The following is a 22,616-nucleotide window of genomic DNA, read 5'->3' as shown; positions in this document are numbered from 1 at the left end:
AACACTGGGAGAAGGCTGATAGCGAGTGACACTTGAAGGCAACATTTACACCAGCAAAAATCAGATATTTCAAGTCACTGGAAAGCACAAAAAATGCCACACCAGCCTCCCAGGACAACCTGGAGAACGCTGATCTCTGGGTATAAAGTTAGGGTAAATATTAAAAAATTAATAATAAAAAATGTTTAAATTCTATAAACAATCTAAGCAAGAGAGCCTGTGGAGCTGCTGAGTCTGCAGAGGTGGAGAGGGTTTGAAATGCTCGGCTCCCCCAGTACAGATGGTTTGAATTGCAGAGAAATGGAGCAATCCACGTCCTGCCGGCTGCAGCACCACTGCACTCCTGCTGCTGCCAAGCCATTATTGGGAAATATTTGTCACATATTAGCTGGAACATCAGATTACTACACTGAACATTTAACGCTGTTTTGTAATAAATCCATACGTTCAAAAGCATACGACACCGTCCCAGCGGGAACTCGAGATGAAAACAGGGAAATGCATCAGGAGATTTGGAGTTAAGGCTCCAGAGGTGCTGTTAAACAAAAAGGCACATGGAAACACAATGCATACGTAGAAATACGCAGTGCAAGAGCCAACCAGCAGAGCTGGAGCTCTTTACACCCTCAGTCCACAATTCAGCAAGGACCAGCTGCTGGGTAAGGCACGCTCTGTGGGCTGGGGCTGGTTTAAGCCCTTTTTTGCTGGATTTAAGGAAACATTTCTCAGGCTCTAGCATGATGCATCCAGCACCTTGAGCTCTCGAGGGACCTGTTGTCGCAGAGCTTGAAGACTTTTAGCACAGCAAATACCACCTTTAACAAGAGTCTTTGGCACCTGATGTTTTAAAGGACTGTCAAAATCACAAGGTGGGAAAAATAAAAAATAATCCTTAAAAAAATATATGAGAAGGCAGCCAGAGCCCACACAACTGATAAACAAATTGTTTACCAGTGTGAAGCTTCAGTCCTGCCTTCAACCCACCTCCCATCAGCAGGGCTGTCCCAAATGCCATCTACACCAGTGCTCCTGCACCTGCTGCGTTTCATCCTGCAGCAAAGGCTTTGTGAGGATCCCACCAGAGAAAGAGCTGAACACAAGGGGACAAGGGGCCTCTCTGCAAAGCATTACAGGCCTGGCTTAGGGAATGACAATAACACAATATTAAGCTGCTGTTTCCCTGCAGGACAACATATGGGGACAGGCTGTCCTGGCCCTGCCCAGTGCCCGCAGCATCCAACCGCTGCCACCCCGTCCCGAATAGCTGAGGGGACTCAAGGGCCGTGTCTGGCCCCGGAGTGGGGTCACCAGGCTGTCACAGCCTTCCCGAGCCCGACCCACACTCGGTCCAGCTGCCTCAACCCCCTCAAGGATGCTCTCCTCTCCCTCAGCCACAAAAATGCCCAAACCACAAAGGGCTCAAAGTGACACCAAGTTGTTGTCATCCTCCCCCGCATCGCCTTGCTCGAATGAATAATGCAAAACAAGTCAACTCAGAGCAACTGCAGAGGCAACTTTTTACAGCATGCTCAGCACCGGAGACAGAAATTTTTTTAAAAAAGCTTAAAAAATATATTCTTTTAATTATCTTTTTTCCCCCAAATTGTTATTACTCCCAAGTTCAGGCTGGATAGGGATCCAATAAACCTGATCTAGCTGGAGATGTCCCTGCTCACTGCAGGGCAGTTGGGCTGGATGATTTTTAGTCTTTCTATGGTTTCTTTCGCCGCTCGCGATCTCTCCGAGGCCCTGGTGAAACAGCCGGGCCCCCTCTGCCGGCCAGCGGCCCCCGCAGCCGCGGAAAGCCCCAGGGTCCCGTCCCAAAGCCAACCCAGATGCGCCCTACAGCCAAACAGGGGACCTCCAACAGGAGCACAAAGCACACAACGGGTCCGTTTGGGTCGGGGGTTCTTCCAGGAGGGAACAGTGTTTGTCTTTAGTCTTGGTTTTACAAGCAGCGATTCAGGATTTCGCTGTAGTTAGAATAACTTGACCCTCGTTTAACTTTTAAGTGGGTCGTTGTCATCTCGCTCCAAAACTGCTCTGAATGTGTAGCGAGTCAATTGTATCAAAACAGTGCCCTAAAAACAACCGCCACCCCCTCAAGTGCAAACAAACCCCAAATTGACTCGTTTCTAGGAAATTTCAGGGCTTGTTTAAAGCGAGCCCAGCTGGCACGGCCAGCCCTGAGCCTGCGTTGGCTCCTGTGCTGCCCACGGTGGCTCTGTGGGGCAGCCGGTGCTGTGGTTTTTATAAAGAGACACTGAAGGAGGGGACACGCCTGCGTGGCAATCACAGAGCATCCTCCTGACGCTCTCCCTCCCCAGCTGGCTCTAAACCCAGCCCTGATGAGGAATTCCTAAGCCTAGCAGGGTTATTGGCAGAGGAGAGCCGCCCAGCCCAGGTGTTCAGGGTACCCACCAGCCACCCATGGGAAGCAGGAGTGGGGCTGGCAGTATCTCCCCATCCCCTCCACAAGGAAATTTTCCTTTCACCTGGGGCTGCTTTTTCAGTGCAGAGGCAAATTGAAGCTCAGCTGTTGGTTTGCAGCCTGGTGTAGCTCAGCAGTGAATGCCAGTGAGGGCCACAGGCTCTCAGGTGTTTCCAGGCCAAGCTCTTTAACTACAGAGCAGAAGGCAATTCAACCTTTTTCAGGAGAAAAAGAACGAAACACGGCTGAAGATGTCTTTGATTTGCTCAAAACCAGCCAAAAGTCTTCAGGACCGTCCGGCAGCACATCCCCAGTCAGCTCCCTGCAGTGGTGGCCAGGAGCAGCCACCGATGGGACGTTTCCTACCCACCAGGGATCACCTCTCCTTCCCTCGGCTCACAAATCGCTTTGTCTCGTTCCTAATGACTGTAACGAGCATCTCAGCAGCACGTGGGAAATCCTTCCCCTTCCTCTCTCCCCCCATCTCCCAAACACAGCAACCAGCAGCTCAGTGACCCGGAACAGAACTGGGACTTTCCTGGACAAAAGGAGCCTCTTCAATCCCAATTGCTTTCCGAGGAGCAAAGGAAAAGCCTCTTGACCACTTAAGCACACCAGCAGCGCCCTGTTTGTCCAGACCAGAGAAAGACACAGCCACAGAGCCCCATGAGGCTGGTGGACTTGTTGGGTCTGTGCACCACAAGAGAGAAACCTGATTTGACCACTTTGCAAAGAGCTGAAAATAAGCAGGATTTGTTTCTCAGCTGGTGGGTTTTGTTACCAGGCAGTGAGGCACACAGGGAGCCTTCCACCAGAAAAGCAGCGAGTACATTTAAGAGCATCGTTAGTGAAATGTTTCTGAGATTAAACATAATCTCACAGGAAAAAAAAAAAAAAAAAAAAGAAAAGGTTTTTTTTTTTTTAATTTTTTTTTTGTCCTGCGAGTATGGACTAACACTGCGTCTTTTGGTAGGACTTGTATCCAGGGTGGCAGGGAAAATTGACCCTGCCCCTTTGCCTATTCTGCCATCCCCATGTAGCATTTACTGTTTATTTTATTTAAAACTAGAATGGAACTCTCTGCTGCTTGCAAGTCCTTGTAACACTGTGAATTCTCCCGCATCAAAGCACTGCACATCTTTCACCCATCTTTCATTACTTTTGTGAAAAGAAAAAAGAAAATAAAGGCTCGAAGCGCCCCAGCTCAGAGCCACTCGCACCCTTCAGTGTGACAGCAGAGCACTTCACAGAACATTTCTGTAAATGAAGTTCCTTTACAAACTAATCTAAGCTGTTTATTGTTTCCAAGGAGCATGCACTTCCACAGCAGAACAGGAAGTTTTGACGGTTTTAGAAGTTCATTAAACTCTGGGAGGAAATTTAAACAATCGGTGACAGCTTTCCTACAGCACAAGAAATCCTGCCCTCCGAAAAGGCAGAGAGGCTGCAGCTTTTAATTATCACACTTGCATTAAGTCCCAGTGATTTTGTTACTACTTCTAAATTGTTTTGGCCCAACACCCAGGGCTCACAACCCAGTCAAGTTCTTCCCTCTTTTATTCTTATAGCCAAACATCGTTTTTGTCCAAACCTCAAACTCCTTGATCTGTAAACAGGCCAAAGCAAGGCACTGGGAGACGCTGGAGCGCTTTGGCTGGGGAAAAACACTTATTAACACATTTCCCTCCGTGGAAGGAGTGTGTAAAACAGGAGAGAGGGGCTCAGGGAGTGGGTGGCCCCGGGCCGGGCTGTACCTGCACCTACCTGGGGGGCACACGCAGTCCGGGGGCGCCTCCCGCGCCGTGCGCAGCTTCGCCAGGCCCTCGCCGAGTTTCTGTTTGGAGGGGATGAAAAGAGCCCTTTAGAGAGAGCATCACACCTGAGCGCTGTGCATGCATGCCAACATCCAAACCAGCCAGGGAGGGCAAGGGTTTAATGTCCCATGCCACAGTAGCATGTAAATATGAAATGTTTCTGAGCAGCCTACAGCTCCACAGAAAGCAGGCAGACACTCCTCCTGCACATCCCAAAGTCCCTTGAGCAAAGCTCCATTGGGAGGATTCATCCTGAGCTCCTTTACAAGTCCCATGTTCAAACTTGACCTGATTTGGTTGATTTTGCACTCAAAATTCATGCTCTGTGGAGTGTTAGAGGTTTCTTTAGCAGAGGGATGAGGTAAAGGACAGTCAAGACTGGAGATCTCACCCACCTTCAGGCCTAACCAAAGCCCAGTGTTTCCATCCCCAAAGTGAAAATCTCATCAATGGGGTAACTAGAACACATAAAAATTCATGAAACTAGAGCAGTGTCTACGTGGCATATTGCAGGCAGATGTGTGCACACTCTGGCTCCTCCCTAAGCCAGCCAGACTGTTCGTGCCTGCATTTAGCCCACTGCCAAGCCCAAGTTAATGAGCCTGATGACAGGTACACTGCATTAACTCAGGCATACTCCCTGCCTGGGACAGCCCAGCAAGGGTGGGAACAGCTCATCTTCACCCACAATCTTCACTCTCTCAGTCCTCCAGGAATGCCCTGTCCTACCTAAAGTAATTGCCAAAAGATAAACCAATAATCTGATAACTGGAGTCCCTACATTTCAAAGACAGAAAATTCAAAGTACTTATTCAGTTCAGGGTGTTAAGACTTGATATTGTACAACTGATGACCCAGTCTCTTTTCAAATATTTGAACACTGTGGACTATTCAGGTATTAGGCTACCTGTGAATTAGATTATTTTCTTTTTATTCTGAGGATTAAATAGTTTTATCTGTTGTTGAAATCCTATGCTTCCTCTATCTGCTTGGATGTGACACTAAGAGGTCCTGAAAGTATCAACACGGTTTCATAGCACCTGACAGAGAAGTTGTCCTAAGGGAAGTATAAATACCAGAACAATCCAGCTGCCTTCTGCAAAACACTTTCCTTGAGAAAATGTGGCAAAAAAAAAATCTAAGGAGATTTTTCTGACAGCCACCTGCAGTCTAAATGTTACAGAGTTGCTCAAGTTCTATCTGTTTACTTTCAAAGTAATTTGGATGATGAAGATGCTCGAGGAAATGAAAACAAGCTCTCCCACATTTTTGGTTCAGCAGGCATCACTGGGAGCAGCAGAGATCTGAATCCTGGAGCGAGTCCTCTGTTCTCCCATTGAATTGTTGTTGTCATGAAACTGATTAATCTGGACACTGCGGACAATAAATCCTTTGTGAACAAAATGGTTCAGCTTTGTTTACAACAACTGGATGTTTCCATAATCCTCCTGTTAATATTTTCCCTCCAGTGTGAAAACGACACACTTGGAGCTGGGGCTTTTGACACAGAGCAAGTGGAGATGCTGCCACGCCTGGACCGTGCTGTTGGCAATGTTTCAGAGGGCATCAAAGCAGGAGCCCACAGCACATCCCACTAACGGGATGAGCCAAGGGCAGGGCAAGGTCCTGCCACAGCCAAATCAGCAATTTCTCCAGAGTTACATGGATGCCTGTCACAGAGCCAGAAACTAAATCCTTCTTGTCCAAATTGGCTTACATTACCTTAACTACACACTTACCCTTCCTATATTATTTCCTATTCTCTTCTACGTGCCAAACATTTAAACAGCACCAAAAGGAGCAGAGTCAGTGTGTTGGTGTTCTATTTGCTGCTCTCTCTACACAGCTCTGCCATAAATTATGCCAGCAAACCCCTCCTGTGGTACATGGATGAAGCTTTTTGGGTCGTGGCAGAGAACAAAGGATGCTGGGTCATGCACAGAGAGTGTATGGAGCTTTGGTTTCACTTCTGAAATACTGTGGTAAACTTCAAAGGAGGACCAACACAGAATTTAACTAAAAACTGACCCCAGGCATCAGTTGATGTTCATGACGATGGAAATACTCTCTCATTCTCCAGAAACTCTCAAGCACAGAAAGGGCAGCAGTTGCTTGACAAGTGAGTGGTCTTATGTAACAGAGTTTGGGCAAGAAACACTTTCTTAAACTTTACCATAAATTAAGAGGTCCATTTAAAATGACCATTAATAGATAGTGCAATTACTACTATGGATGCTTCAAATTTGTTGCTTGATTCAAAATTTGCTTTAGCATTGACAAGAGTTTGGTCATACTAAATGTTTCAACAAGCTCACTCTTCCATTAGAAACCCAGTTATGTGGTTTTGCTTTATTTTCCCCTGTACAAACTCCATCTGAGCATTCCCAGTACAAAACAAGCTTTCCACACTTAACTAAATCTCAGCAAGAGGTTGCACATGATCTTAGGCAGTGCCACAGAAACCATTCCCATTGCTAAGCACATTTATTGGGGTAATTGGAACAGAACCACTGCCACAACCGGCAGGCTAATTCCTGCCTGGAGAACAGACATTAACTAGAGGCTGTGACTACGCCTCACAGGCACCCCCCCCTGCTCTGGTATTCAGGGTTTTCACAAAAATATTTTAACATTTCACTTTTATCGAGGCACATCAATGCAACCAAGTTTCCAGGCAAAAGAACATGCTGTGGTGGTGCCAGCAATAGCCTCACCCTAGCTCCAACAGCAACACACAGCATGAGGAATTGTCTCCCCATGCCCCCAGCACTGCCTCCATCCCTGCTCACAGCCCCAGAGCTTTCACAGAGCTCCACATACAAACACATTTTTGCATGATTGAGGCTTCATGGCTGTCATGATTTTAACGCATGTTTTGCACCGCAGTCAGGCCATTAATAAAATCCCAGTGTAAAACCTTCCCCAGATGTCAGAACTGATCACTCAGGGGTGCCCTTCAGCAGCCCCACAAGCCGTGTTGAATCTTGCTGAACTTTACGAACTACTGTTTATACAAATCCAGCAAACCAACAGCGGGATCTTCAAGCACATTGTATGAGTGATGGAGCCCTTCACGTCCCCCTTGCCTGTAAAAAGCCCCAAACCTAAACATCAGAATCGGGAAAAAGATAACCCTGGGATAAAGTGTAACTTCTCCCAGAGATTTGGTTCAGTTAGGCACTAAGAAGGGCATCAATGTGGACAATATTTCTCCGTGTAGGCGGATTTGTTCAGCACAGAAATATTTATTGAATAATTTCAGAAAACCCCAGGACTGAAAGTGAAGTAACAAGTGGCGGGTCTCCTCTGCCCGCCATAAATCAGTTCTGCACTGCCAGACCACAATAGTCTGTGACAGAGAGTCCAGATAGTGGGGATCATGTTCATAATTTCTAACAAGGAAATTATGGTCCGTTAAATCCCAAGACAAATAGTTAAAGCACTCGGGTTACCTGTGTCAGTGAATAGAATAAGGGGGAAAGTCGCATGTCCTCTAACCTTCGACTGCCGGCCCTTCACCTGGGGCTAATCAACGTGGGATCTGCCACGCCTCGCCCTACGCCTGATTCATGGGAACGGCAGCAAAAAGCGGAAAGTTTGGTAGAAGGGAGTAAGTTTTCTCATAGAGGATGAGGAGCCGGTGACACGGGGAGCGAACCCCGCGGCGGAGCGGGACCGGAGCGCCTTCCCCGACCCTCGCACGGAGCGAACCCCGCGGCGGAGCGGAGCCGCCCCTCACTCACCTCGCGGAACAGCTGCTCCACGCGGGGCTGCAGCGCGTCCAGCAGCGGCCCGTGCCCGGCGGCGCCCCGCTCCTCCAGCGCGGCCAGCCGGCCCTGCAGCTCGGCCGTCTTGGCGCCCAGCAGCAGGCACACGGCCACGGCGGTGAGCGAGAGCAGCAGGCACAGCGCGGAGGTGGCGGTGCCCGCCGCGCCGGCGGCGCCGCTGCCGCTGCCCGCGCTCATCGCGCCGCTGCGCGGGGTCCCGCTCGGCTGCCGCCCGCCTCCCGCCGCCGGCGCATCCAGCGCCGCCCCGTGCGCGCCGCGGGCGTGGGGCCGGAGCTGCGGAGCGGCCGCTCTCCTGCGCTCGCCCCGCCAGCCCGGGTCTTAAACGGAGGAAGCGGGGGGTGGCGGCTCCCCCGCCGCCTCCCCCCGCGCTGGGGAAGGGGGGATGCTCCGAGCGCGGCCCGCCGCCCCCCGTGGGGCATTACGCGGAGCAGATCCCACCCCCGCTGCCCGGCCCCCCGCGGGGACCGCTCCCCCCGGCCCCATCCCCGCGCCCCTCGGGGTCCCGGCCGCGCTGCACGGGCGGGGCGGGGCGCTGCGAGAGCCGCTCCGGAGCGCAGGCTGCCGGCGGGCCGGCCCCGCTCCGCTCCGCTCCCCGCTCCGGGGCCGGTAGCGGCGCTGCCCGCGGCGGGGGCGGCGGGCGCGGGCCGGGCGCCCTCCAGCGGGTTCTCCCCGCCGGGAGAGCGGGCGGGCGGCGGCTGCGCCCGGCCCCGGCTGCCCTGGAGCGTGCGACTGGCGAGAGGTGTCACCCGGCCGGGAGCTTTGTGCCTTCTGCCCTACAGCCCGTCTGCACCGCGATCTGCTCTAGAGGAACACACTATGCACTGTAACTCACTGTTATCTCAGTGGAGTGTTCCATGCTTTTGAACTAGAGAAAACTTCTCACACATAAGCTCCGAGCATCCACATTGTCATCCCTCCTCCTTGCTCTTACACAGAGCATCACAACCCACCTATAAAACATCCTTCTGCAACTTAATGCTTGCCCATATTCTAAGCACATGGTATAAAAACTCCAGTGTACCCTCTGGACACAGACATCGGCCCTTCGAGGAGTAATTCTTAATTCTAGAATAGATAATTGAAACCTAGGACAGAGTTAGGAAATGCTACAACGTCAGTAACATTACCAACGTCAGATTCTAATTAAGTTTGTTAATAAAACACACACACAGAAGGATACAGGCTTCTTGTAGCTATTTCCAAAGCTGTTAAAGCAGGTAAATCCATAGCATGTGCTGACAACCAGTTCCTGCTTTCTTACAGGTCCTGAAGATAAAGGAAAACTCCGTGTTTCTGTGAGACCCTCTTTCTTACCTCCTTTTCCCCCTCTCCTTTGTATGAGCGTGCCAAGACTTTCCTTACAAGCTCCATGAGAGCAGTAGAACACACACAGTGCCATCATTTTGGGGAGATGCTCAGGTGCAAAGCATCTTGTCCTGTGTGAGCTGAGCCCTCAAGGCAGCCCTGATAGGCGCTGAAGGAACAGGCAGGGCTGATCACTCCTGCAGCAGATGAGCTCCTGCCCCAGGAATCCACTCCTTTCCCATGCAGTTTAGCCCTGAGCTCAACTCTTCCCTCAGCTTCTGGGGCCCTAGATTCCACACTCTGCACTTCAGTGATGAAGCCTGGGCTGTCCACTTAAAATTTTATTCTTTCTTGTCCTCTTTGTTTAGTGCACTATGGAAATGCACACTGTTAGTCTGGTCTGCCTGGCTGACCCAGTCACAGGTACAATTTTGAAGGTACAATACCTGGAAATCTGAAGTGCAGAAATAGATGGGAATGCTCTTCTATTTAACAGCTATAGGTGATCCAAACATGCAAAGATTGCCAACTTCAAGTATGAAGATGACAAAGGGGTGTGGTGGTGTGTGCATATAAAAATCCATCCCCTACTAAAGACAGAAGCACCGAGGGCAGCCCTGCAGCACCAGACCCTGCCCCGGGGTGCTGCCCAGAGCCCCAAACAGCTGCCCTGGGGAGCCCAGGGGCCTTGGCTCGTGTGTGTGCCTGCAAAGTAACACTTGTGTACATGCTGCAAGGTCTGCAAAAGCCCTTGGCACCTTGCTGAAGGTGTCACATTAATCCTGACAGTGCTTTTAAATTTACTGGAAGAAGAAAAGTCAATTTAAAGATGGCTTTATGATAGAGCTAAGCTGTATCTCCTTTACCAAGCACAACAAATTTCAGTACCTACATCAACAGCTAGAAGCACTCTGTAAGCAAGAGCACACCATCTTTCCCTAATTTCCATAGAACTGTTTTATGGTTACAGTTTTATTGTTATAGCAGCATATAAACTTTTCTCCCCCTATCTGCCTTTGATTTGCATTGCTCAGCTGATACACTCAGCCAAGTCCTTGCTTTGCCTCTGTGGCTGTGGGATGGAAAGTGCTGTGGGAAGAAGAACAGGAATTTACTCTCGTCCTGCTCAGCCCTATCGAGCTGACCTGCATGGCACAGACTGTTACATTTTCTGTCATGCCAAGCAGAAACAATGTCATCAACACCAACATCCAAGGAAAGGAGGTGGCTGTGATGAGCTGTAATCAAGCCCAGGAGGTGGCACTAGTAACAGAAGATAAGCTTTCAAAGCCTGGCCTAGCTCTATTCTACTCCCAGCTCAGATATGCACGTCTGGAGCCTCTTGCAAATGAAGCTTCCTCGACATCAGTTGAAAACCTTACTGTGTATTAGGGCTAACTCAGCAAGCACAAAACCTGGAGTCGGGCTCCTGTGGAGCCAAAACAATTTAGCTTCCTTCCTTTGAAGAAAGGCTTGTGCATAAAGTCAAGATTAAAATAAATAGCCAAAACTTGCTTATTACAGTCAGAATGAACTTTTCCATAGAAGGCTCCCTTCCTACTACTCAGCAAGCCACCCACAGAGTGTCAAATGGATTAAGAGAGTCGGAGTAAAAACCATCATCTCATAGATGTGGAAACTGCAAAACTACCAGAGTATATTAATGGCTCTTGGAAAGTTGCACCATTTTCCTCTCAACTCAGTACCAGAGTTCAGGAACCACAACTGAGAACCCGGCCACCTCCATCCTGTACAGCCTCAATATACAGTCTAAAAACTTATGAAGATGTTCATCTTTAATGACTAGGAACAATATTGAAAATAGGAAATTTTCAATATCACTTTACAGATCTTAACTAAAAGGATTAGCCACGAATACTTGAAACTGAAGGCATCAGACAAGTTTCCAAGAGTTAATTAGCTGGCACGCCATGTAACAGAAAATCTGGGAAAAAGGTGACCCACAAAAGCCACCTACTTAGGATATACACTGTTTCCAAGCATGTTTCAACATGCCATTGATCTGTTACATACAGAATAACTAGGTGGATCTTTCCTTCAAGACTAACAAAAGGAAGTTTTAGGGAATGTTTCCAGAACTCTTTCAGCTAGCTCAGACTCCTCACCTACGGTCAGAGGGTGCACTAGCATAATCTGTAAAAGGAGAGGTGCAGGCCTTCAAAAATGAAAATTACTTTTATTTTTCACTTTGATACTCATAAGACTACAACTGCTCAACAAGGTAAACATAACAGTTATACAAAACATATGTAATTATTTACAGACTTAACTGTACAAAATAATTTAAAGCTTACAAAAGTTTCATGCAACCTCTGCTGACTGACTGACACAGTCTAGGAAATCTCCTTGAAGAAGCATAGAAGATCTTTGAATTTATTTATTTAATGGATCAAAAAAAGGATGCTGCAAGGCTTCATCAAGAGTAATTCTTTTGGCTGGGTCATATTCCAGCATTCTGCGAACAAGGTCAAACAGACTTTGATGATCTGTGTCTTGGCAATGCATGAATTCCTGAAAGAAAAAAGCAGGAGGTATTTTAGAGAGAGCTTTCCCAACTGCAGTCTAGCAGAGCAATAAAAATGCTGCTCCTACCTTCAGAGGCTTACAGCGTCTCCTGACGTACCGGCCCGCAGAGCTGTGCTCATCCCAGTCCAACTGGTCATGGTGAAAGTAATGTTTTCTGCAGGACAAGGGGAGTAACAGCAAGTTACTGCACATAGCAAGCAGATGCTTTTCCAAGAAGCTTTAAAACACCTTTAAGTGCTGCTGCATTATCTCTGCATCTGGGAGCTAACATTTTTTATAGTGTGCATTTACTCACAGAGATCTGCTGGGTTTTTATTACTGCTGCCACAATAATTAGAACACAAACTATTTTTTTTAATTACTTGAATCTATTGCAAGTGCTGCTTTCCAAGCTGTCTCCTGGTTTTCAAAATGCACTATAATCAACTGGACAATCATAACAAACACATACATTATCCAACCCAGAATTACTGGAATTCTACTCCAACATGAGTTACAGAATTATCTACATGAGCTGGCAAGAGGACAGCTTATGTAAGAAAGAAAATGAACCATCAAATCCCAGGACCTCTAAACTTTGGACATAGAGGGGTCAGGGGAGAACCCTGTGCTGGCTCCTTCTCTTTGCCCTGGAAGTGAGAAACTCCTGCTACAAGGAGTTATCTCTGAGGAAGAGAGAAAGATCACTGAAGCACATGTCTGAGGATGTGGAGGGGCAGTAAAAGAGAATGACAGCTATATGAGCAAGCAAGGACCCTCTTCTTCCTCGCAATAATTATTGTGACAACATCATGTTCTTCATTCTGAGAGTTTAAAGAAAAAATTTATGTCTAATACTGTTGTGGTGACCATGCCAAGCTTAGCTTTAAAGAGTTAGAAACATCCATACCCAAGTTATAGTTCAAGAGGCTGACAATTCATACCAAAATGAGAAAAGAGGACTACTGTCAAATAATTAAGGTTGCCTATGCATCTCTGTTGATCTGCAAGAACTCACAGCTTACAACGGCAACTTCGCAATTTCTCTTGTAAGAAAAAATATCAGGCAACTCAGCACTTGTACAATGAACATACCTGGATTTCTTGATCATGTGAGTGGGCAGAGGCCCCAGTATTCTTTCCATCATTGCCAGGTGTTCTTTACTATCATGAGTCTGTGTGGAAAAAGCAATGAAAGCACTTAGCACATTTTTCTCCTCTGAGCCACTTAGTAACAACAAACTGCAAATGAGTTTTTGCCAGAGCACTGTCACAATATCTTTAAACTTTGCCACTTTCAATTATTAAAAACAGATTATGCAATGTAGATTATATAACACTTTCCACAGTGAGGATGACCCTTGAACAAAGGTTCATAAACCAAGTATTGTACAAGTGTTTTCTTTACTCTTAATTCCAGCAGTAACATGACAGTCCTCTTCACTCAAAATGCCAGGAAAGATCATCTTAGATACTCTGAAGGAGATACCCAAGATGTAACATTTTCCTGTATGGATGCTGGTTTTCCAATCTCACCTATATAATCCTTAAAAGCCCACGGGGTTCTGCCTTCTACACAGTTAAGTGCATGTCATTAAAAGATTAAAATCAGTAGACTGTAACAAACATGTTCTATTTAACCTTACATACACACCTGAAACACTGTAAATCCCAGGTAATACTCAATCAGAATACAACCAATACTCCACACATCACACGGCTGAGACCATCCCAGTGCTGCAAAAAAGGCAAAGTTTGTTTTACTTTTTAGTATATTCTCAAAATGTGTAACCCACAAAGCACATATCCATTTCCACACATTTACTGATTTCCAACTCACTCCCCATGCCCTCCTCAAACCTGCTGCTCGTTTCTGGTTTTAGACTATTTCTTTTACTGTTTACTCTCAGTAATTTTACCCCCACCACCTGAGAGGTGACTGATTACCAGAACCATGGACAACTACTCCAGTTTATAAAGTAGAGACATCTGAATGAACTGCAATCAACTTTCAGAAGGTTCAAGAGTTTTTACTGACCTAAAATAACCTCAGGAGCTCTATAATGTCTTGTAGACACCAATGTGCTGTGATGCTCATCATCAAAAGTCGCACTTCCAAAATCAACAACTTTGATGTCGGTGTTTTTTAAAGTGCGCTCATCTCGTTTCTGCAAGAAACCAAAGTGCTGTTAATACTTTTCAAAAGCATGCTTAGGCAAAAGGCATTATCACATTATCCTCAAAGTACCAGCCAGCATAGAATGTGTAACAAAACACTTCCTCCAAATACTTTAATTCCTGTGCAGCTCAATGCTCCAAGAAAGAAGAGTGGGTAACAAAGTGATTTAATCTCAATACCCAAAACAGCTGAGCAAAGACCATTCACAGTAACAAGAATTCTTTTCCTCTTTTATTAACCTTAAGTTAACTTCAGTCACTTGTTATTTCTTTTTTTAAGAGAAGTTTCAATGAAGACAGAAGTAGTGCAACTCAAATTGGGTGAAACAAAGAACAAACTTACCATTTTGGCATTGTATTTCACTATGTAATCAGACTCCACAAACAAGATATTTTCAGGCTTTAAATCTGTGTGAGTTAGTTTATTATGGTGTAGAACTACAAGAAAAAAAAGAGAACCATATTCCATAATTTACACATTAAATTCAAGGAGAAACCAAAACACACCCATATATATGAAAGGAGTATTGAAATTTACTTACAGTTTATAGACTGGCAAATCTGATAGGCCATGTTTCTGATGTCATTAATATGAAATGGCAGAAAGCTGTTTTCCTTAATAAAGTCATAAGTACTGAGCCCCAGTAGCTCAAAAACAATACAGACATGGCCATGGTGATCAAACCACTCCAGCATCTGGACACAGCGGCTTAAAAGAGAAAAAAAGAAAACAAATGAAAATCTATTAAATAAATCACCTTCCTCAAACCCTTGGTATGCTGACTACTCAAATTTCATACTTACAAATTGCTGCTTGGATCCATGTTGTTCAAGTGTTCCAACACCTGTATTTCTGAACGGGCTGCCTCCCGGTACCGACCAACATTTTTCACTATTTTAACTGCTACATGCATTCCTCTCCTTGGAAAGAAAGTAAAGCATAGCAAGCTGAATCAATTATTGTTAAATACCCACAACCCCAAAGCAGCTTGATTTTAATAAAAGGAACACAGGAAGATTAAAGGTCATGGAGAATTATGAGCTGGATTAGGGGAATTTGATTTAAGCATGCTGCACTCAACCAGAAAGGGTTTTATATAAAAAAAAAAGTAATCCTGATCTTTCCTTTCTCAAATACTTATAGTACATGTTTTATTAATGACTTCTCAGTGTTATCATCTCATCTGAAGAATAAACATTAGGAAACTGCCAGCAGAATGATTAAAAAATTAACAAAGTTTTCATTTGAACAAAAATACTACAAAAATTTGATGGCTTTTTTTTTTCCTGCAACTTGCTCAACTTGTGCTGGCTCTTTTCCAGTGTTCTTATGGAATCAGGGGAATTGAGTAATTCTGAAGTTTGGATTATGAGCAGTTTATACCAGTGAAAACTGCCCTGCACTGAATGCCTGCATGCATTCAGACTGTAGAGCTGTTACTTGAATGGAACACAGACACAGCTCCTTCTGTCCCATTCACTCTTAGACAACTTTTGTCTCTGCAGAGCTCTTTCAATTCTAACTCCAGAACATTCTCTGCCCTCACAACACGACCTCAAACTCCAGAACAGACTTCACTTTTGAAATGACAGAACAAACAAACCAAAGGTGGAGAAAAAAATATTAAAACTATGTCATAAAACTGATGATATAAAACATACATTTAAAATAGTCTGAGTTCTAACAACTGCTAGAACATTCAGAATTAATGGAAATACAGTTAAGTTTCTTCTCCTTCACCAGACATGCCCCTTACATGAAGGCAATAATTTAATTTAAAAACTACTCCATACTAGGTTACTGTTGAGTCAAAAAAACTTTAAAGGATAATTTTGATTATGAAAACCGAGGATAGCAATTTAGAGCTCAAGCAACTCCAAGCAACCGCTTTCCAGAAACTGCTTCCACTAAGAGCCAGAACTACTTTCTCAGTATGTCACCTTTGTAAGTCTCCCAAACTAGTTCTGCACTCCTCAGCTGCTCTCACATTCTCCAGTTACAGCAGCAGTATTAATTGAAACAGAAAAATGAAACAAAATAGAGTTCTCAATCATTAAAAAGGGCATTTGCGCTGCAACCTTCTCTTAAAACACCCTCGAGCTTTAATTTCTGATTTAAGTATCTTTTATCATGAGATCCACTGATAAAGATAACCCAACACTTACATATCATGATCAATGCACTCCACTACTTTTCCAAAAGCTCCTTCTCCTAAAGTCGCAACAATTTCATCTAAAAAGAACAAACATAAGTTAGAATTATACAACTACTTGAAGGAGAATGAACATATTAATGTAGATTTTAAAATGTGCCATTACAAAAGCATAATTACTTTAAATTTCAGCATCAGAATGCATTATTTTATTGGACAGGAGTCATGAAAACAGTTAGCCAAAAAAAACTATCTCTTGTTCTAATCTCAAGTTCATTTACTAATTGGAACTTTTTGAACACAGTATTTAAATTCTACAGAAAAGAAGATATGCAAAAAAACAAAAAAGCACAAAAAAAAACAGAACAAAAAGAGCAATGAGATTTCTTTAGCCCCCCTCCTCTGACATACTATTCTAAACAGATTTTTTTCTGAAAAGTTTTTTAAAAGTGTTGAAAAATGTTCTATACATCTTGCTCTTAGAACGTCTCCACTTTCACAGATCAGGTGACCCTCCTCATCATCCTCTACACTCCTGGATCTTTTCCTTCGGTGACTCTTCTGGGAACGGCACCAAGATCGTCCAGCCAATCAATATATCAGAGTGAATTCAGGGCAGAATACGCAATTCATTCAGCGGGGAGATATTCAGGCATTCAGTTACACACCAGGCCACGAACAGTTGGCAGGAGCAATTTCAAATTCAGTCCCCAGAAATTCACAGGGCACAGTTTATGTTACAGAAGAAAAACATGGCAAGGAACAGATTTTCAGATAAATACTTAAAGTGATACAAGCAACAGAAAAAAAAAACAACACAATTTTGTCTCTCAAACAGTGGCTTAATTGAAGACAGATTAAGACTGCAACACTGCTATTTCTAATTCTTTGCTAGCAAATAGCAGAAACCAGTATTTATGTACATACCTAAGCATTCAGTCAGGTGAAATGTTTCTATTCCTAAAACATCCACTCATGTAAACAATTTAACCTCCCCCATGTTTAGAGAAGGGAGAAGAATTTCTCTGAAGTCCTTAATTTGCAGTATATAATTTAATACAGCTTGCAGTTCTACTGCAGAAAAGTGGTATAAAACACCTGGAACTGTAGATGCATCAGTGGGCATCATGGCAATCATGAGAAATTCTGAGAGCACCTTCAAAGAAGGCAAGCAGCAAACTTATCCCATCCCCTAAGACATTAGGTGCCATTAGCTGGGCACAGGGCTTATCAAAGCTTTCTGGAATTAGGTGTAAAATTGTTCACATCCATTTACCAGACATGCACATTCATACTTTCAATTCATGTTAAAAAGGCATGTCATCTCATTCATTTTTAGCAATAGGGTGGATAGCATCTCAGAATCTACCTGAAAAAACAGAGTTCACTATGCTGCAAAGCTAAGTGACAACTGTACTTTAAAAGAGGACAGCTGCCTGTCTTCAATTTCAAGGTAACATTTTTCAGATCAACCCCAGTGATTGTGACTACCAACCACCTACATTCCCAGTGTACAGCTAGTACTGAGGTCCCACCCCCCTCCCAACAACGATCCAAGAATCTCAACTAACAACATATTCACATGCTCCACAAACAGACTCAAATAAATACAAATCCTTTTTTAATAATGTATTTCTTAAAGTACCGTGGATCAGGAATTGCAGCTCTAGCACTCATTTAAGAAGTCTATTACCACTAATTCATGAATAATAAAGTTAAAAATTACTCATACCGAATGCGATTGGTGACTGGAGCAATGATGTCTCTTATGCTTCCTTTTATGACTACTTTTCCTGCTCCGACCAGAGGATTTGCTATAGTGATGATGGTGACTCTTTTCATAGTCTCTGTGATAATGCCTGTGGTCATACACTTCACAGAAGTCATTTCTGTATTCCTCAACATATCTCCGGTCATGATGGTCTCTTTCATTTATGGCTCTATCGTCCAAATAATGACTGAAAATATATTTTAAGTGAATGTTCTCCACTTCAAAAACTTGAGGTTCCAACAAGATAAGTGACCTGAGCTGAGTTACACAGTATCTGTCTTTACAGCATAAATCTTTTTTAATTGACTCCCTCCCCAAAAATAGTGGAGCTTTTGATGTTACTTTATTGGGAATTTAACAACATTGTCAGTCTCAAATACATGGCAGCCATCCACATGAACAATGTATGATCTGACCACAGTTTGCATAGTAAGAAACTCAGACTTAAAAAGGAGAAACACTTCCTAAAATATACTGAGCAACTTCATTACAACCTTAGAAGTCACATGACAAACCACCTTCAATACAAAAATCATCCCTTCTATGCTTTCAAAGCTCCAGGTTTAAATAAAACCTGGAGACTGAGAGAAGCAGCATCATTCTAAGTGCTCTGCAACCAACATTAAAACCTCAGAGGATCTGGAACAAGGATCTTTTGCACAGAAAACAGACCATTAAGAAAGCTGCTGAGGCACAGAGTTCCCTGACTGCTGTACGCCTACTCCTTCCAGCATTTTAATAAGCATGGGTATGAGCTTTTCAAAGAATTACATTGGATCTTTCCAAGGGAAAAAAAAAAACCAAGACAAAACAGAAAATACATCTTTCCAGTGAAAGCAGTGTGGGAGAAAACACAAATCACTTGCAAATTAGTAAGAGAGATTCATACTTACCACTGTATTAAATGATTAAACAAACCTTCTCCTCCTTTTGTTCACATTAAATTAAAAGACATCCTTTTCACTTGAAATTTAATACTGATTGTATTCAATATCAATATTTAACTGACATCACTGAGACAAACTAGTGACATTTACTTGATTTTATCCAACAATTTCTATTTAATGGTTCAGGTGCTGTGTTAACAACTACCTATCAGGCTTGTCTTAAGTGAGCCAAACCAAAAGGAACTGACAACTCTGGGCATTCAGAAACTCCTACCCTGAAAACACATTTATTTAGACACGGTAAGAAACATTTGCACTACTCAGTTCAGAGCGTTATACCTTTCTGAAACCCGACTGGGTTTATAGTGCTTGCTCTCCTGGCCACTGCTGTGGGACCTCTTCCTGCGCTTGCGGCTGCTGCTGTGCTTCCTCTGATCCCAGCTCCTCCTGTCGTCCCACTCAGGACAATGGGACTGCTTTGAATGCCTCATCTCCCACTGCAAAATACAGTAACAATAATAATAATTTAAAAAATCAACAAACACCCATGTAGGTACAAGTTAACAATGGTGGTTTGATCAAGTATGACAGAACTAAAAAGGGCCATTTGTCCTCAGCTCCCTCCCCCCATTATCTGGGTTTGGCGAGCAGACCCAGCTCCCTCATCCCAACACTAACGCTGTTATGAAACACAAATCAAGACTAAATAGGCCAAGTCATCCTCATTTAATAGCTTCAAACATGTCATTAAAGCCTGTTTGAAATAAACTCTCAAGTGACTAAGCACAATAGTATCCTTAAAGAGCCTCCTGTTGGAAGAAACCTTCCTCTTCAAACATCCTCTAACAAGAAAACCTGGATTTAGGTCTTCCTACTGAATTGTAAAGTTACTACAGAAAATCAAGAATGCACAATCAGTTTAAAAACTTCTCTCACTAAGCTATTTACACAACACCAGGACACAGTCACTTTCAGCATCCACCACTGTGAACTGTGATGGATTAACACAACTTTGGAGCACCTGGAGCCAAGTCACAACTTCTGCACCCTACCAGCATGCAGGACTGTGGGTGTGCTACAGTTCAGCTGATGTGCCAAAGACAAAACCCACCAGCTTCTCTTGCTGGATGTTAGGTGCAGGAATTCTTTGTTCAAACAGGTACATGCACAACTGGAAAAAAAAAAAAAGGCAAAGTAAAACACGGCTGTAGAATTAAAGAATGTAACAAAACCGACTGTTATTTTTTTATTCATTTGCAGCAGGAGTTTTTTGAAAGTAAGAATAACTTTCTATATCTATTCCAGTATAGTCCAAAGAATGAATTAATATAAGATAATAAAAAGTTTCTGCAGTAAGCAGTGACAGTGAGAACAGCAGTTTAGAGACAATGACAGCAATCGAGTAGAAAAATCATGACTGTAAATCATGTGTAAATTGTGCAAATCTGTGTAAATTTACAGAGAACAATGTCTCTATACAAACAGAAGGCATTAAGTAGGAAACTCCCAGAACATGGAAATAACAGGCCTATTCTGAAAAAAAGGGGCTTTTTTGGTATTTTCAGAAGATCAGTGAGAGACTGGTAATTGAAAAAAACCTCATAAAACGACAGACATCTGCAACAATGTTTTAAAAATCAAAAACATATTAACAAACTGTACAAAATAAGTGCCTTGTACACATTTTGGGTGAGGCATGATTCACAAAAATCTTACTCACTTGTGAGATTCTAAAAAAACCAAAAAATACTAATGTAGCAAATGACTAACAAAACCACCTGAAAAATTTAAACCGACTTGGTGTTTCATTCACGTGCTTTAATTTCCCCTGTTCTTGCACAGCTCCAAAGCTATTTTCCTGTATTTTCATCTTACATAACTCAGGTTCTGAAGCACACTCAGGTTGCAGTTTCTCTTGAGGTGCAGAGCTCTGAGCAGATATACTCAATTACAGGTGAACTGAAAATTCTACTTTTGGTTGCTTGAGAATTTTTTTCCCCTACTTGGAGGAAGGCAGGCTGCACTAAAGCTCTGTAATTAACATCCAAATAAAATCACCATTAAATCGTCCTGCAGAGCAGGGCTTGGGGCAGGGATGGATATTTGACACGGGAAGCTGGAGAAAACGCTCGAAGACTAACTGCTGCTTAACTACAATCAAATGCACATAGCTTTAGTGAAATTAAAACAAAAATTACAAATTTTGTCCCTAAAGGAGCTAAGTAAATTTAAATGAGGAGGAAATTGCCAGAATCGGTCTGAGTCCATTTTACGCTAGAAGCCACCTTAAAATTTTCTAACTACGGTGCTCTATCTGATTTTATGCGCCGAAGAACTTCACTTATGTAATACTGACAGCTGCCACGAACATATGCATTCTGTAGCATGTGGAACTAATCCATATCGCAGGCAGTTTTCACTCCCACATTTTGCCATACGGCTGCTCAGGCAGGAGCCATTCCCCTCTGGAACAGACCCATGCACACGAGGGCCACGAAAGCCCCGCCGTAAGGTAAGCTGCCTACACAGCACTTTCCAAATGCCTCTCCTCAAAATCTTGGCAGGCGGAAGAGGTCAAAGACTTAATTCCTTCGGGATGGCCAAAGTCCGATAGTGCAGATCCTGGAGGGGACACCCGCCACCCCAAGCCAGGGCACCGAGCCCGTTTCCAGGCCGCCTTTCCCCGGAGGTCCCCGGGGCCGGCGGGGGAGGAAGGGCCGGGCCCCGCCGCCACCTGGGCGGGCGCCAGGCACGGCCGGGCCGGGAGAGCCCAGCTCCGCCCGCCCCAGCCCTCCGCACCGACCCCGGCAGAGCTGCTGTGCCGAGAATCCTCCTCCCCCCTCAACCCTCCTGAAGCAGCGCCCGATGCGCCCCGCGCCGCGGAGACAACGCAAACAGCTCTCCCACCCCACCCCCCACTCCGCCTCCCCTCCGTTTTCCCCGCTGCTTCGCCCCACCCTGGAAACAGAAAGGACAGAGGAAAAAAGCGAAGGTGAAAAGAGAACGAAGAAGGGCGGCCCTCACCACTTACAACTGGAACAGAATGCGAGCGAGCTCCGTGTCCGCCCTGCGCGCACAGACAAAATGGCGGCTGCGATCGCGGAGAGGCAGCTTCCTCCTTCTCCCTCGTTCTCGCGGCGTCTGTGCGCTCTGACGTCAGACGCACGGCGTAAGGGCTGGCAGGGCGGGAGACCCAGGAGCGGCTCCGCCCCCGCGCCCCGCCCCTGAGGCGGTGCCGCCGCCATGGCGGCAGCCGTGAGGGAAGCGGGGCAGTGTTCGTGTTGCCTTATGCCGCCCCATCCCACACTGGGCATCTTTGCCCAAATCTTCACGGCTTTGTAAGCCAACCTCATGGAGGAGTTCAAGCATGGAGGGCGAGTTCACAGGCAACTCCAGATCTCCTCATCAAACGCGTGTAGTAGTGCAGAAATCACCAGTTAGCCCCAACCGCCAATTAATTCCTTCTAATGAACTCCCCAAACGGCTTAAACTCCCCAAAGCGGCGTTTATGCAGTTTGGTGATCCCGCAGTTAGGCCTGGCTTCAGGCTCACAGTCCTCTGTGCGAGCCGTTTGTGTGTAAAACTAGTAAAAAAACAGTAAAATATTTTATGTGCTGGAGCCTGCAGGCCGGCAGTGCCCCCTCGGCCGTGACTCAGTGTGGGATGTGGGATGGCGGATCCGGCTGAGTCATGGCCGGGCAGGGCAAACCCCGCGTCCCGGGCCTGAGGGAGCGCGGGGATAGCGCTGGACTGCTCCGGGAAA

General features: G+C 45.0%; 2 protein-coding genes across 3 annotated transcripts in view; both read right to left on the bottom strand.

Moving 5' to 3' along the window:
• Window positions 1-8,210, bottom strand: part of LOC131089721 (collagen alpha-1(XXIII) chain-like) — a 173,873-nt gene extending 165,663 nt beyond the window's left edge. The window contains 2 exon segments of the mRNA XM_058034591.1: window positions 4,196-4,265; window positions 7,989-8,210. Coding sequence (XP_057890574.1) covers window positions 4,196-4,265; window positions 7,989-8,210 — 292 coding nt within the window.
• A 3,305-nt stretch (window positions 8,211-11,515) lies between these two features.
• Window positions 11,516-22,000, bottom strand: CLK4 (CDC like kinase 4). Of its 2 annotated transcripts, none has more exons than XM_058034592.1 (14): window positions 21,878-22,000; window positions 19,965-20,024; window positions 19,193-19,350; window positions 17,928-18,153; window positions 16,666-16,756; window positions 16,209-16,275; window positions 14,847-14,963; window positions 14,585-14,751; window positions 14,386-14,480; window positions 13,903-14,032; window positions 13,519-13,601; window positions 12,960-13,039; window positions 11,952-12,039; window positions 11,516-11,870 (listed from the first exon to the last, which is right to left on the bottom strand). In XM_058034592.1, exons 2-14 carry the CDS (start codon window positions 20,016-20,018, stop codon window positions 11,733-11,735), a joined length of 1,494 nt encoding a protein of 497 aa, XP_057890575.1. In that variant the 5' UTR covers window positions 20,019-20,024; window positions 21,878-22,000; the 3' UTR covers window positions 11,516-11,732. The 2 variants fall into 2 exon arrangements, with proteins under 2 accessions (XP_057890575.1, XP_057890576.1); XM_058034593.1 differs by having other exon boundaries at window positions 21,885-21,994.
• Window positions 22,001-22,616: the final 616 nt, after the last annotated feature.

The sequence above is a fragment of the Melospiza georgiana genome, chromosome 15, assembly GCF_028018845.1.
Source record: "Melospiza georgiana isolate bMelGeo1 chromosome 15, bMelGeo1.pri, whole genome shotgun sequence".
Taxonomy (NCBI): domain Eukaryota; kingdom Metazoa; phylum Chordata; class Aves; order Passeriformes; family Passerellidae; genus Melospiza; species Melospiza georgiana.
This window is presented reverse-complemented; position numbering and strand designations above follow the sequence as displayed.

Bases quoted from the DNA above. Each gene is read 5' to 3' on its own strand.
- CLK4 (XM_058034592.1), bottom strand. From the start codon at position 20,018: ATGTACCTGTTTGAACAAAGAATTCCTGCACCTAACATCCAGCAAGAG. The intron at 16,757-17,927 runs GTATGAGTAATT...TGCCGTTCCCAG, and splicing joins CCAGTCACCAATCGCATTCG to AAGAGTCACCGAAGGAAAAG. The intron at 14,033-14,385 runs GTAAGTTTGTTC...GGTTTCTTGCAG, and splicing joins TGAAATACAATGCCAAAATG to AAACGAGATGAGCGCACTTT.